Raw genomic sequence first — 13,647 nt, 5'->3', positions numbered from 1 at the left:
ACACGGCAGGTACAGCAATATCAAACTCCTTCAGTGGTTTGAACCAGAGACCACTGCTCAAACTAAATGCTAGCACACATATTGAGCCATTGCAAGACAACACGGTGAGCACAGGAGAAAGTCTCACAAGTTTTACTCTATCCCATCAACCACCAGAGTAAACACTAAATTATCTTCAACACCTCAAGAATACATTTTTTTTCACACTGAGCACAAACACAAAGTATTTTCTTTTCTTTATTTTTTTTCCAAACCTACATTTGACATGGCCCCAAAAAAAAGTGAACTTTCCGTTTATGCAAATTTGCTGTGTCTAGAGGGCTGGTGTAGGAGGCAGTATCCTGAAATTGGCTCGTCAAGCACATTAGCTTATATATGGTTCGAAATGAACAGTCACAGTGTAAAATTGACTTTGAGAATAAGTGCAGTGCTATGGTATATCACTAAGCATTCTATAAAAAAATACAGTAGCAAGCTTTTCTCTCCAGTGATTCTTCGACTGATTTAAAACTCTTCCGGCTATATTAGTACAAATCATATTCAAAAAGATATTTATTTTAACGTGTGGGCTGTCCTTGAAAAAGTTTTCCCTTTAGGTGTGAGTATACCTATTTTAACAGTTTTCTTTTCTTTTTTTTCCCAGGACAACCCAATTATGTGATTGTCTTCACCTATTGCACCTGCATTTAAGAACAAATCCTCTTGGTTGATAACTCCGCACAAACAGGAAGGGCTGACAATGCCAAGGACCTCAAACCAACCTCTGTGAGGAACCCAGGTTGTCACATACAGATATGGAAAATACAGCATATGACAAGTGAATGATGTAAACTGGGAAAGTGTAGCACATTGCCAATCAACTATGTTTATTTCCCATTGAACCAAGTAGTTTTAATGTAAACGCTGGCGTGAGAGCAAACGGACAAAAAGATGAATGTAACTATATGTCTTTGGCAACTACTGTTATCTGATAATAATAATAATAATAATAATAATAATAATAATAATAATAATAACACCCTGGATGGATGGATAATAACACATTGAGAAATAGAAGAAAGTAGATACTGTTGGATCTCAAGCCCTTTGTTTTTCTTCATAGCTAATGAGGCTAACATTCACTTTCAATAGTCCGAAATATCCAATAAAACTCCACAACAGCAAAGCCATTATTTAAAGTAATGAAGGATTCAGTTGAGACTGCCAATTCACATCTTCACGTAACAACCCTGTCATTAACTGTCATTAAAGGGGAAGTCCATGTCATTATAGATTGATAATTAGCTTTACAAATCAAATGGAATATTTTTTTTTTTCTTCACCAGAACACACTCGATCACACATACAGTACATGACTTTCAAAGAAGCAAGCATATGATTGACACACAAACAGAAACAAAATAAGCACATAGCTATAAAAGGTCACTACCACTGTGGGAAATGTAAAAAAAAAAAAAGGACCCAAAAAAAAAGCATCTTGAGTGATACATGGCATATTCTGTACACGGTTTAGACGATTGGCAAAAAAGCAAACTATCCAAAAGGTGAGGAAGCAATCAAAAACAAACAGGATGAGTGGGCACTCGAGAGGGGTGAAGGGCGGTGGGAGAGGGCAGTTGGTGTCGGCTACGCTAACATCACAAGGTGAGCGGGTTCCTACAGACAGCCTCAGTGGAGCAAGCGGTGCACAATACACAGGGGGATTCAGAGCTAGAAATTATTTTCACGCGTTTTAAGCTTTTAAAACAGACAGAAGCGAGGTGGGAATGGATGCACACACGTTCAGCGGAGCTTGGTTCCCCATGAATCGTTTACGGCACCATCATGTTGCCTCTTGCAGAGCCAAGAGTTGCACATGGCGCGTCACACGGATTGCTCCTTGGGGAACGTGAACGGGGCTCGGGGCCCGGGGGCGTCGGGGAAGCTGGTGTTGGAGTACGTGGGCTCGCTGGGTGGGTGCTGCGCGTAGGGGTGCTGGGGCAAGAAAGTAGCAGGAGGGAAGGCCGGAGCGGGTTGAGACTCGGGGAAGTGTTCCATGTTGCAGACGCGCTGGTAGCTCATGTATTCAGCTGGGTTCAACAGCTCTTCTGGACGCATCCCAGAGTCCTGCGAGGAGGAGACAAGAGGAGAGAAGACAACACTGCAGGGTCACAGGGTGTTTCCTTTATCTGAGGAAGAGTTGACTGAACCCGGAGTGGAGCGCCAACACATCGATACATTGCAGCGCATAGCAGAACAGTGAGGGACGAATTCACCAGAGGATTGTGCGACCACTGGACCTGTGCAGAGCAACAGTGTATTTCTCAAAGCACCCCGCAAAGGGTGAAATGTCCCGCTGCTCATGTGCTACTTTCATATATTTAAATTAGGTAATATGCATATATTTAGTACAAAATTGGCCCCTTTCAATGCAAATGAACCTCTTTGGAAAGACAGTCCAATTCACAAAGCTCAGCGCTAATTACCACACGCAGTTACAGATAAATTAGTAGCGTCTTCAGAGGATTGGTGGTAAATGAAGGGCATTGAGGTGTCCGCTCACTTATATATGTTGGGATGAAGTGAGAAGATAAAATGACAGTTGTGTCATGACAAATAAATGAATATACATCGCCCACATGTCGTTTTTTGAAAATACACGAGGGAAAAAAATGAGATTTAAATAATCGTTGTTTAGTTACGCTGCTGTGCCTCGTGCGTTAAATGCGCCCGACTCCCACCCGAGCCGAGTTCTGGCTCCAGCGACTCTCACCCCTCACAACTGATGCATTGGCCTCAAGCACATTTACAATTTGCCACATTGGTAATTGCAATCAGACGCAAAACAAGGGGACATTGCACTCACTTTCAAAAGTCTTCGGGAGTGTTTGCACGGTAATATCATTAGTGCAATAACTTGTGAATCGGACTGCGGCAGATAAGAGTTGATACACAATGCATGGTGCTATCAGCGGCCGCAATCCATTCTTTGTGAATTCGCCCCTTAACCAGTGAAGATAACAAATGATTTCCTTATCAGACATTAGAAACACAATTTGTAGTATAGCATAAAACTCAAATCTAAGTATTTATTTTTCTCTAGGGGGTCAGGATTTGCTATTATCTACTGTATTCATGCGTTTTCATACTTTTTTGAGTTCTTCAAATAATATTGTGTTGTCTGTCCTCCTGCTACCATTTGTATTACTTGTCTTTTTGTTTTCTTTTTCTATGACACATTTTTACTTTTATATTCATAGTAAAGGGAAATTGTAGAAGAAGCCTGTTCTTTACAATACCAGATGTGGCATTAAATATGCCATATGAGCATTACTGGCCACTAACACAGGCCCTATTTCCATGAATCAGAAAGGCGCAAACTCAGATGGTGGTGCAAACTGGTTTAAGCCAGCTGGGGTTTTGGTATTGTGCCTTTACAGTGGTGAAAGGCGTTGGATAAAGATACAGGCAATTGTGGCGGTGTTTGGTTTGGGTTCTGGGTCAATTATCATGCATCAAATCAGCCCTTTGATCTCGATTTGCATCTGAATGATGTAAAAAATTGCTTTTATCAGTTGTCTATATTTGTCCAACTGACCTAATTTAAATTATTGCATTCAGCTTGATTACACTTGCATGCCTACAATGATGTCAGCGCTTAGTGTTAAACTGTGTCTGTTTAAAGGTCACTCCAGCAATTAGCATTTACTTTGGTGGACTCACACAAGAGACAGAATAAAACACTACAACTGATCAGAATGAACGCAGCGGTAGCATTGACGTTGAGTCCCTAATAAGTAAATACTGGATCCTACAATTCCTATAATGCAACTCAATAGCATCTTTTAATTTTGTCTGGCAAATGCCGACTTCTTACATAGCCCCATGTCCAAAGATGATAACATCTTGTTATTGTAAAGCCAAAGTTATACTATACGCCGATCCAAATTAACCCCTGATGACATCATCTGTGTCATCTTCTCATACAGAAGAAAGCTCACTCCAGAGCCACAGAAGACTGTTTTTACAGTAGAGTAGAACTCCTCCTGACAGTGCATGCAGTGCCCTTTAAGCTGTTTACTTGATTTGAGAAAGTAATGCCTCCCTGTAATTATCATTACTTGATTGGGTTGTAGAGGGTTGGTAGACAGGGTTGTGGGAAGCTTTCCTGCCAATATACATTTCAACCATAAGGACTGTAGCCAGTATTCTGCTGCACAATATGCTGTTTGACGTATACATTGTCTGACTGTTTACAAATCAAAACAAAACACTTCCAATTCCTACTTGGAAGTTGTTAAAGGCTTAATGAGTTTTAATGGCGCTGTGTACACAGTGTCCTTGCTATGCCATCACACTGATGTCCTTGTGTAAACCTGGAATTGAGTTCCCAATATGTGACTTGGAGTTCTGAGTTAGAGTCAATAACTCTGTCGAAAAGTGCAGAGGTTCATGTATTTATTTTGCAGCATTCGGTGCTGGCTTTGCAAGTTTTTAATCAAAGTACTGGCACAGGATGAGGAATGCAAAACTGTGTTTGGCTTTGTGAGTGCACATAGATTTAATCCAATGAAAGAAAAGGCAATCATACATCCCACTTGAGGGTGACATGTACTGCTTGGATTAGATTTAATGATTACTTCCTGACTCTGATGCCTTCTCTCAGTTAAAATAATGCACCAACATGTGTTTTGGGTGGGCGGAGAGTCAAGTTCCAGACACCACAATTGTATTTTGCTATTAAATTTGTACCAACTCTGCTCTCCAGAATGCTCCTCGCTCCTTCCAATTATATTTAGATTTTATATAAAAGCACAACCTTAACAGGACATGCAATTCCCACCAAATGTTGATCTGCACAAACATGAATATAATGCCTGAAGCTGTACCCTGCTGGCCACAAGGCCCTAAGCAGCTCTGAACAGCAATTATTTTTTAAGAAATCCCTTGACTGTGAATGTGTCTTGTCTTCAAAGAAAAAGGATTAATACATGATAATGAAATGACATGCAAAAGAAAAAAAATGTATGAGAGTGAAAATGGAACTTACGAATATTCCTCAACCATCTCTACATCTACGAAAACGACGATTCCAACTCTGAAAATGTTTTGGCGGGGCAACAAAACCACAAACAGACTTAAATCTGCCTACATAATGTTGCATGTCTTAAACATATAATAGTAATCATAATAAAATATATATGTGAATATTAACATTACACAAAGCTGTCATAACAAAAATATGATACATGATTTAGTGGGTAAAACATGGGGAATAAAATGAGAGATATTAATAAGCAGGCCATAAACAAACCAAAGTTCAAAAGGTGTAGTCTCAACATAAATGGTGTCTTCACTTAAATCAATGACCCTCAACAGGGAAACAATGCCATCTAATTTGAAAAGACATGGTGAGGGATGAATGGCAAGTGATTAAGTACAGTGGATGTCTGGAAGACAGAAGGGAGAGCGGACGGCGATCGTGTGTAAAGGTGAAACTGTGTTTTCACAGCAGAAGACATGCAAATAAACTCTTCCTGACACACATGCTGGAGACAAAAGCGTCTGCAAAGCGTATTTGCTTCACGTCGGTATTAGGGACCTTCAAGCAGCTGAAGAAAACTTTTTTTACTTTGTCAGGTTATTCATTTCTTTGCTTGCTGAGAAGACCTTGGTGATTTCAAGCCAAAATTAAAACCAACAGTCTGAGCAGCAGGCTTCTTCCAAATTTAGGGGGTTGTCAAGACATTTGGGACTCAGTCCTGAAACTTAAGCAAACTGCTTTGGATTAAAAGTCTGATAAAGATGTTTGGGATAAAGGGCCACTGTGAAGAAAAATAAAGGCAACTAAACCGGTCTCAGACCAGTGAAAACCATGAATCAAGTCTAGGCGTTAGTTTGACAAATTGTAGACGCTAATTGACTTTCTTGCCCAATAGTTTCTGTTTGTTATACATGAAACTTGAGCCAGCAGCTAGTTGGCTTAGTTTAGCTTAGCACAAAGACTGAAAAAAAGAGGGAAACAGCTCGTAGCAGCACACTATGTCTCCTTTTATTAATTGGTACAAAAACCAAAGAGTAAAAATGGCATGTTGTGGTTTTATTAGTTTTATGTGCCTAGCTTTTTTTATTTAGAATTATCCTAAAATATAGGACGATTTTGTTTTTTTTCAACTGCGTAAGCAAAGTGTTTTTACTGTCTTTGGTCTTATGCTAAGCTAAGCTAAGTTGTAGCTGTATATATTTACAGGACAGATACGTGAGGGGTATTGCTTTTCTCATCTAACTTTTGGGAAGAAAGCAAACAAGCGTATTTCCCAAAATGTCAAAAAAGGGCATTGTGCACCAAGGTTATACAAGGATCTTTTGACAGAAATGTATATTGTAGTTCGTAACAAACAGATATATCTATGACTTTCCACGGGAAGTTGTTTTTAATCTAAGTCCTATTATGTTAGTAAGACGAGCACCTGCTCTATATGTACCACATTTACGTGGATAAAATACGGAACACTGTCGGTATTTATTATCAGGTGGGTTCATTCTATCAGAGAAGTACAGTGGATAAAAACAAATGCATTTCCAGGAGGCCCCACAGTGCAGTCTGAGCTGCAGAGAATCACATATTTCTATAACTGCTGTGAGCAAAACAAATTCAGTTCACCAAGTACTTTCAAACAATAAAGAAAACCATGTCGGCATTGCTTTTAGCCATCGTTGTTTATTCATCAGAGTTAAAGCCTACACAAAGATACTTTACATTTTTCCTACCCCATACTTGGCCTTAACTAAATGTCTGTAACTTTTAGAAAAGTTCAGTCTGTTTGTTATTTGCATTGTTTGGCATATTGTACAAAATCTGCTTTTATTCATTTCATTCAAATCAGATGCCCCCAAATGCTTGTCTGCTTGGTAACAGCATTTGACACTAAGTTTTGTTAATCAATACATTTTCTTCATGACTGCAGACTCTGTGGCCTTAGGGTGATCTAGCAGAATACAAGCTGAATGTGTCTACTTCTGTTTCTAAGCATTTCCAAAGTTTCAATATCAAACTCTGGGCAGCGGGCCAAGGATTTCGATGATTCAGAGTAATGGACTATCTGCAGACTTCTACGGCGTGCAAAGTGAAAAGCCAAAAGCCCTGAAGAGTAGCGAGTGATTGAGCCCCCTGTTCAGAGAAAAACCTTAAGCAGTGTCTCAGCAGACACACTGACTTGTGGCCGCTGCTCAAGTGACAACAGAAGTTCATTGAGAGTATCGACTGTTAACTCAAAAGCTCTCACGCTAATTATTTCTTTTGAACATCTCCGCAGATGCAATGTCTGCGGAGATGTTCAGCAACATCTGGAGCTTTCTCTTTACAGGATGCTATGAGCTGAGATTGTGTCCCTGTACCTGGTGTCTTTAAAAATTGTCACAATTTATTGTAAGTCCACTACTATTGTCCACCTTGTACTTTACTTGATGGACCTCGCACAGCATCAGCCGTTCATGTGTGATAATGTAACATTCATTGCATTACCATTCTAAAAATAAAAATAAAAACTGACGATAGATTGACTCTGTTTTTTTATGTTAAGTTCTCACCCTTCCATTATTATATCATAGAAGAAACCGTCATTGCATTTCTTCTCTTAAATCTACACAAAATGTATGTTTTTAGCTGAAGGGGGCTTTTTGTTGTGAACATGTTATGTTCTGTGGTGTCTGAACATCACTGTTGTTGCTAACTTTTAGCTTGATAAATATTCAAAATTATTGAGTGACTGGGTCATGCGTCTTTGTAAATCCACTTGTTCTTCATCTAAGACTGTTGCAAAGTATCTTTAACCATTGATCAACATTGATCCAGTGTTTCTCGATAATCAACAACAGATTGGTCAAAAAGGGAACTAAAGTATCGTAAACAATAAAACTGAATAAAAAAACAACCGTCATTTGGTTTTAATATGATCCTATTTTCATCCAGGGATAATGTGAATTCATTTCCATTTGGGGAGCAGAGCATACTGTTTTGCAAATTAATGGATATCCCAGTCTGTCTGCTTTTGTGGCTTTTCCTCACGTGCTCATGTCTGTCTGCTCAAAAACATCTTAAAAACCATGAAAGAAGACGGCATCTTGTGTTCTTCCCAAGTCCACACAATAAACAAAAAAGGTAACCGGAAATGAAAAAGGTGCAAATGTGAAAAGAGAAAGGTCTTCCCTTTGATACCATTCTGCTAGCTTGTCTGTCTTCAGTCATGGTGTTTACTCTGCCAAGGAATCAAACACGAGACAAGACATGCTTCAGCACGTCCATTCAGCTCGCCCAGCTGCTTACACAGCGAGAACAGAGAAGACGACGGCTTCAAAATCATTCTGTGAAGATTCAACAATTATTCAAAGAGCAAACGCAACCAAATGCTACATGTGCTTGCACTTTGTGTGATCTGGAGAAGTTGTTTTATCCTTAACGCAACATCTGTGGCTCCCTGTTGCTGATATGTGAGCGGCCAAGGTGTATACATCAAAAATCAGGTCAAGATGTGAGTCAAGGCCCAACATCGAAGCTCAGCAACCCTTTACAGAACTGGTTCTAGGTCGGTCTTGCCACTGTTTCACCTTCTGTCAGGTCAGACTTCCTCCTCTCCACTGAAATAATAGCTTTGGGATTTATTTCGACCTTTGTACAAATGTGAAGCAAAAGAAGACAAGAAGAACATTCTCAAATGCATACATTTAAAAATGGTGTTTAATCTAAATGAAATCTGCCTCACCTTGAAATAATTTTTAAGCAGCAGTATATGTTGAGTAGATAACATAACCTTGGGCGAAGTACGGCCCAAATAAGTTTTCATATCTGATGATGTAATAACTCTGTCAAAGCAAACGGATGAGAGGAAAATGCAATCAGGCTGTGATTAACAGTCGCTAGATTTAAGTCACTGGCCAAAGGTGAACTTAAGAGCCTTTACTCTTCTCAAAGAATATGAGGATTTTCTCACCGGATATGAACTAAGTTCAGTCTTTGGCTCATCAAACACAGATTTTATTGAATGGTGTAACCTCATGACTGCAGCCAGTCAAGGCGCGGTTTAATGGCTTATAACAAACCAGGAATGTCAACAGGCAATTCCCCAGAGGACTGCGACAGTATGCCATCAACCACAGAGGTGTGGACTGAACACAATGTGACCACCAATCAGTATCCTTTCGTTTGTCTCAGAACTGTGGATGGACATGTTTTCAGATTTAAAACATTCCTTTCATCCTGTCTTGAAATAAAAAAAAAAATTGTATTTGCGGTATAGAAATATTGAAGAATATTTTTCTTTTTAAAAATGTAGATTTACACATGCACTGTATGAGCTAATGTTTTGCATGCTTGTTGAAAGACATCATCATTATGTCAGTATTTCATCACTATTCAATCCCAAAAACGTTTAATATATTTGCAATAGGTTTACAAACTACCCGTAAATGTAAATAATATCTCTTGTTCTAATTCACTATTACCACTTTTTTCAAAGAGATCCTGAAAACATTACGATATTTTGAAACAAGGCTCTAAAGATCAAGTCTACTTTTACCCTTGATTCCTGAAAATTGAAAGTATTCTAATGTGATCTTTTTTAAAGAACCAAAGCCAGAATAAATTATGATTTAGTGTGGATATTTTTAAGAGAGTTTAAGGAGCTTCCTTCCACTTGCAGCTGCCAAAGATGTAATACCAAAGATAAGTCTGGAATGTTAATATGGACTGTATGCACATGGTTTTGTATTAGAGCTATGTATACATTACTAGTTCAACCTGCTAATTTGCATGGCGGAATCAGGATATCATTGCCATTTTTTGGTATATTCTTGTGCCAGAACAACATTATTCTTGTGCCATTAACAACCTTATATAATCCATAGAGGTGGTGGGCAAAGCCACATTAAAACAATTACAACTCCTTTCTTAAGGAGATTATATATATCAATATAAGCTCTATTAAAGAATATCCTTATGATAAAAAACACTTCTGGGTTAAACTCATTACCTACAACCTTCCACCAATCTTGTTCATCACCAACTGCTAGTTTTCAATTGGCAATACTACCGCGTGCCAACGGTAGAACACATTAGCTTAACAAATAGTACGATGCTGTTCATTAGTCACAATGCTGAATAGTTCTATTGACTAATAGGGAAGCCTAAATCTATAAACATTATAATCCAGCCCAGGCTCTAAAAAAAGACAACGTTAAGTCTTTTCCATGTTGATATCTCGGTGATTTTATTATTTCGATAAAGTTATTGTTGAAAATGCATAATAAAAGTCTGCAAACTTATTCAGGCAAATGCTTCTCATGATGTGCTGCAGTGCTGCATGTATTTGCTACTATACTTCAGCTGAAGTGGCTGCTTCCTGCTTCCCATGTAGCTTTTCCTGGCCTGTCTTCACCCAGAAGACTCCAAATTACACAAGCACAAACTCTTCAATCACTGTACACCTGTGGACTGCAAATATATATTATTTCATGTCATTAGATTTTCTTTTATACTCAAGTCTTTATATATATATATATATATATATATATATATATATATATATATATATATATATATATATTTAATAGCCTTGTCGGAGGGGGGCCCGACAACTGCTTCTCTGATATTGTTGGGCACATGGCAAATACTTGAATCTTGAACCTGTGCGGGGTGTATGCTTGCGGGGAGCAACCCTGTCTCATTTAGACAACACTTAAGTGTTTCTATGGAAAGCGTTTTCTACAAACGAGGATTTGTTATTAATTGATGTATTTTGTTTTCCCTGCAGTTTCTTTGCAAATAAGGATGATGCATTTTGAATGCCTATATTTAGCTACTAGCAGCACTTGGATATGGTAACGGAAAGATAAACAGTGACTTGACGCTTAAGACTTGACAGATTTACTTTGTTAGCCCTCAACCAAAATGCCAAGCTTCTCTGTGCTTAGTTAATGTTGCTGGACCGGCGTGCATGTTAGTGCACGTCAGTCTCCTGTTTGTGTGCCACGCTGGCAAGCTAATGGCCACCGCTCTGCGCTGTGCTCATACGGCTAGTTGCCATTGATAACGGCATCCCCACCCAAGGCGTTATCGCAGAGGTGTAATGCCCGCCCTCTGGTTCCTCTTCAGGTAAACATTTCTAGCTTCGTCAGCACTGTTGCTCTTGTTTGGTTCACGCTGTTTGCACAGTTAGCAGCTAGTGGAATATCGTATAGAGGCACTGTTAAAAGTGTTGTATTTAACATTCTGAACATAAATTATTTACAATGTCAAGATATAGTGGATATAAATGTCGGGCCGGTCGCACATGTTTTTGGGGTATGGTTACAGCTGATAACGTCCGACAGTGTAGTAGCGGAAGCACTGTGAGCACTGTTAGGTTCTAGCTCAGACCTGTGCATTTTACGGCCTGCGGGCCACACCCGGCCCGCAGGCTCTCCCAGTCCGGCCCGTGTGAGGTCAATAAAAAATGAAAAATAAATAAATAAGATGCACGTCATAAATGCAATACAACGGCACTGTTTTTACTTTAAAGGCGATTTATGTATGTGCGCGCGTGAGCTTACGCAGCCTCGCCAACAGGCAGTGTTGCCAACTTGACGACTTGGAGACTGACGTGAAAGCACGTATTGTTATGCAGTTTCTGTACTCAAGAAGCAACATATTTTCATAGCCTTATTGTAACATGTATTCTTACCAGTAGCAACTCAAAATCATATAATGTACACTTTTTTTAATAAAGTAATAACATTAATATTGAGTTAATTGAATTAAGTTCAGCCTATTGGTTCGGCCCTCCACAACGGCCACAATGTCTCTTGTGGCCTCTTGGGAAAATGAATTGCCCACCCCTGTTCTAGCTGCCGGTTCGCCTTATTCATGTTGAGAGCTGTAAGAGGCAACCGAGAAGCTCCAAATCTCGTATCTTGCACCTTAATGCAGAACCTTTTACGCCTGCTATCCGCATGGACCTCCCAACTGCTGGTGCACAAAAATGTAGCATATCTTTTTTGTCTTTTCTTTGTTTTACCAGACATTGATTGGGAAAATAAATATGTAAACATCATTTTCACATGACAGGGTCGTCGGGAAAGTTTGTTGCCGTCACTCCCCGATCACTTCTGTAGCGTTTGTTTAGGTGTCAATTAACGGAAAGAGAAGCTTGACAACAACAAATGTCATAATTGTCTACCGTGCATGTCAAATTATTCTTAATTGAACTCACTGTTACGTATAAGTCTATAATGGTACATTGAGGAATAGCTAATTTATCATTGTTGCCACAATGGGTCGAGCAATCATCACAAAGCAAATAATTAAAACTCAGAAGGATGCAAACTGTCTCCTGGCAACCAGGCTCTTTGTCTTTGTAGTGTAAAGCGACTGATATTGCATCCTGTGATTTCTGGCCACAAAGCTGGTCAACATTCAGACAGTATCTTCCGGAGCTGCAGTTCAAGATGGCAAAAGACAATAATGTGTTTTTCTGTCTTTTCTATATACATGACATTGAATCCCACTCTCTGCTTTTTAAAAACACAAACAACTCAATCCAGATATGGATTTGACTCTAAGGCTTTGTGGGCAATAATGTATATGGGTTTGACTTTTTAAGGCTTTGTGAACAGTAATGTCCATTACACCTACACGTACACCTTGGGAGGAAATTGTTTCTAAATGAGAAGAAAATTGTCGCTTCAGTATTACAATAACACACACTTTGCAGTGCGCCCCCACATGTCTCAGCAATCGTTTCAAGAAGGCCTCCTGAATGCCTGTAGAATCACCTGCCTTACGCATTGCCATAGAAACCACTCCAAGCAGTAGTAACATGACGATTTAAGCCTTATTGCATCTCACTTTCCTGTATGTCTCTAATGATGAGTTCAAGTGGTGCAGGGGACTGTGTTAGTGTTTGATGGAAGGAATGCTCTCCTTCACATGAGACATCAGAGCAGCGTCTTGTAGATAAGGGCTCTGCTTTGCCCCGCTTTTGCACCAATCAAGGTTGTCAAGTGTGGCATAATCACTTGAGAAAAACATTTTGTTTGTGACTGATCAGGGGAAAGAAATATTTTACATGATATACCTTCAATATTATGCACCGCCATTGCTGTTAAGAAGCAGCATAACATACATCTTGAACATCCAGAAGCACTGTCTATAAATGCGACTGCACGGAGGGCGCATGCCTCTAGGATGCTCATGCAAAAGACTCATGCAGCTAAATGGGCCCAATCATTGACATTAGTAGGAAATGTTCACACTATCTCGGCAGATTTCTGTATGAACAGGATTAAAGCATGCAAAGAATGAAAGAAGAGAAGATGATACAGTGTTTTACATGACATTTTCTGAAAATACTAAAGCACATCTATGGCTCGCAGTAATGGGCAGGCTTGATTTAGGTATCATTGAGTCTAGGTTGTAAAGTCCTGAAAATACCTCCGCCTCAATCAAGCTCTCTGCAGAGCAGCAGCGGGAAATCAAAAGACGGCTGAGACTCAAGAGGGGAGACAAGGGAACCATGTGAAGAATATGAAGGGAGGACAGTGCGTGTGAGAAAGGGGATGGACGAAGGGAAGGGGTGCATCAGTCTGTGTACCTTGAGGCCAAAGTCTGAGGGGAAAGGCCTATAATGGCATGCG

General features: G+C 39.6%; 1 protein-coding gene across 1 annotated transcript in view; it reads right to left on the bottom strand.

Moving 5' to 3' along the window:
• Positions 1–1,863: 1,863 nt before the first annotated feature.
• Positions 1,864–13,647, bottom strand: part of nectin1b (nectin cell adhesion molecule 1b) — a gene marked incomplete at both ends in the record, with an annotated part of 146,630 nt that continues 134,846 nt past the window's right edge. The window contains one exon of the mRNA XM_079225165.1: positions 1,864–2,106. Within this exon, the coding sequence (XP_079081291.1) occupies positions 1,864–2,106 (243 nt within the window). The remainder of the gene's footprint in view (positions 2,107–13,647) is intronic.

The sequence above is a fragment of the Taurulus bubalis genome, assembly GCF_910589615.1.
Source record: "Taurulus bubalis genome assembly, chromosome: 10".
NCBI lineage: Eukaryota > Metazoa > Chordata > Actinopteri > Perciformes > Cottidae > Taurulus > Taurulus bubalis.
This window is presented reverse-complemented; position numbering and strand designations above follow the sequence as displayed.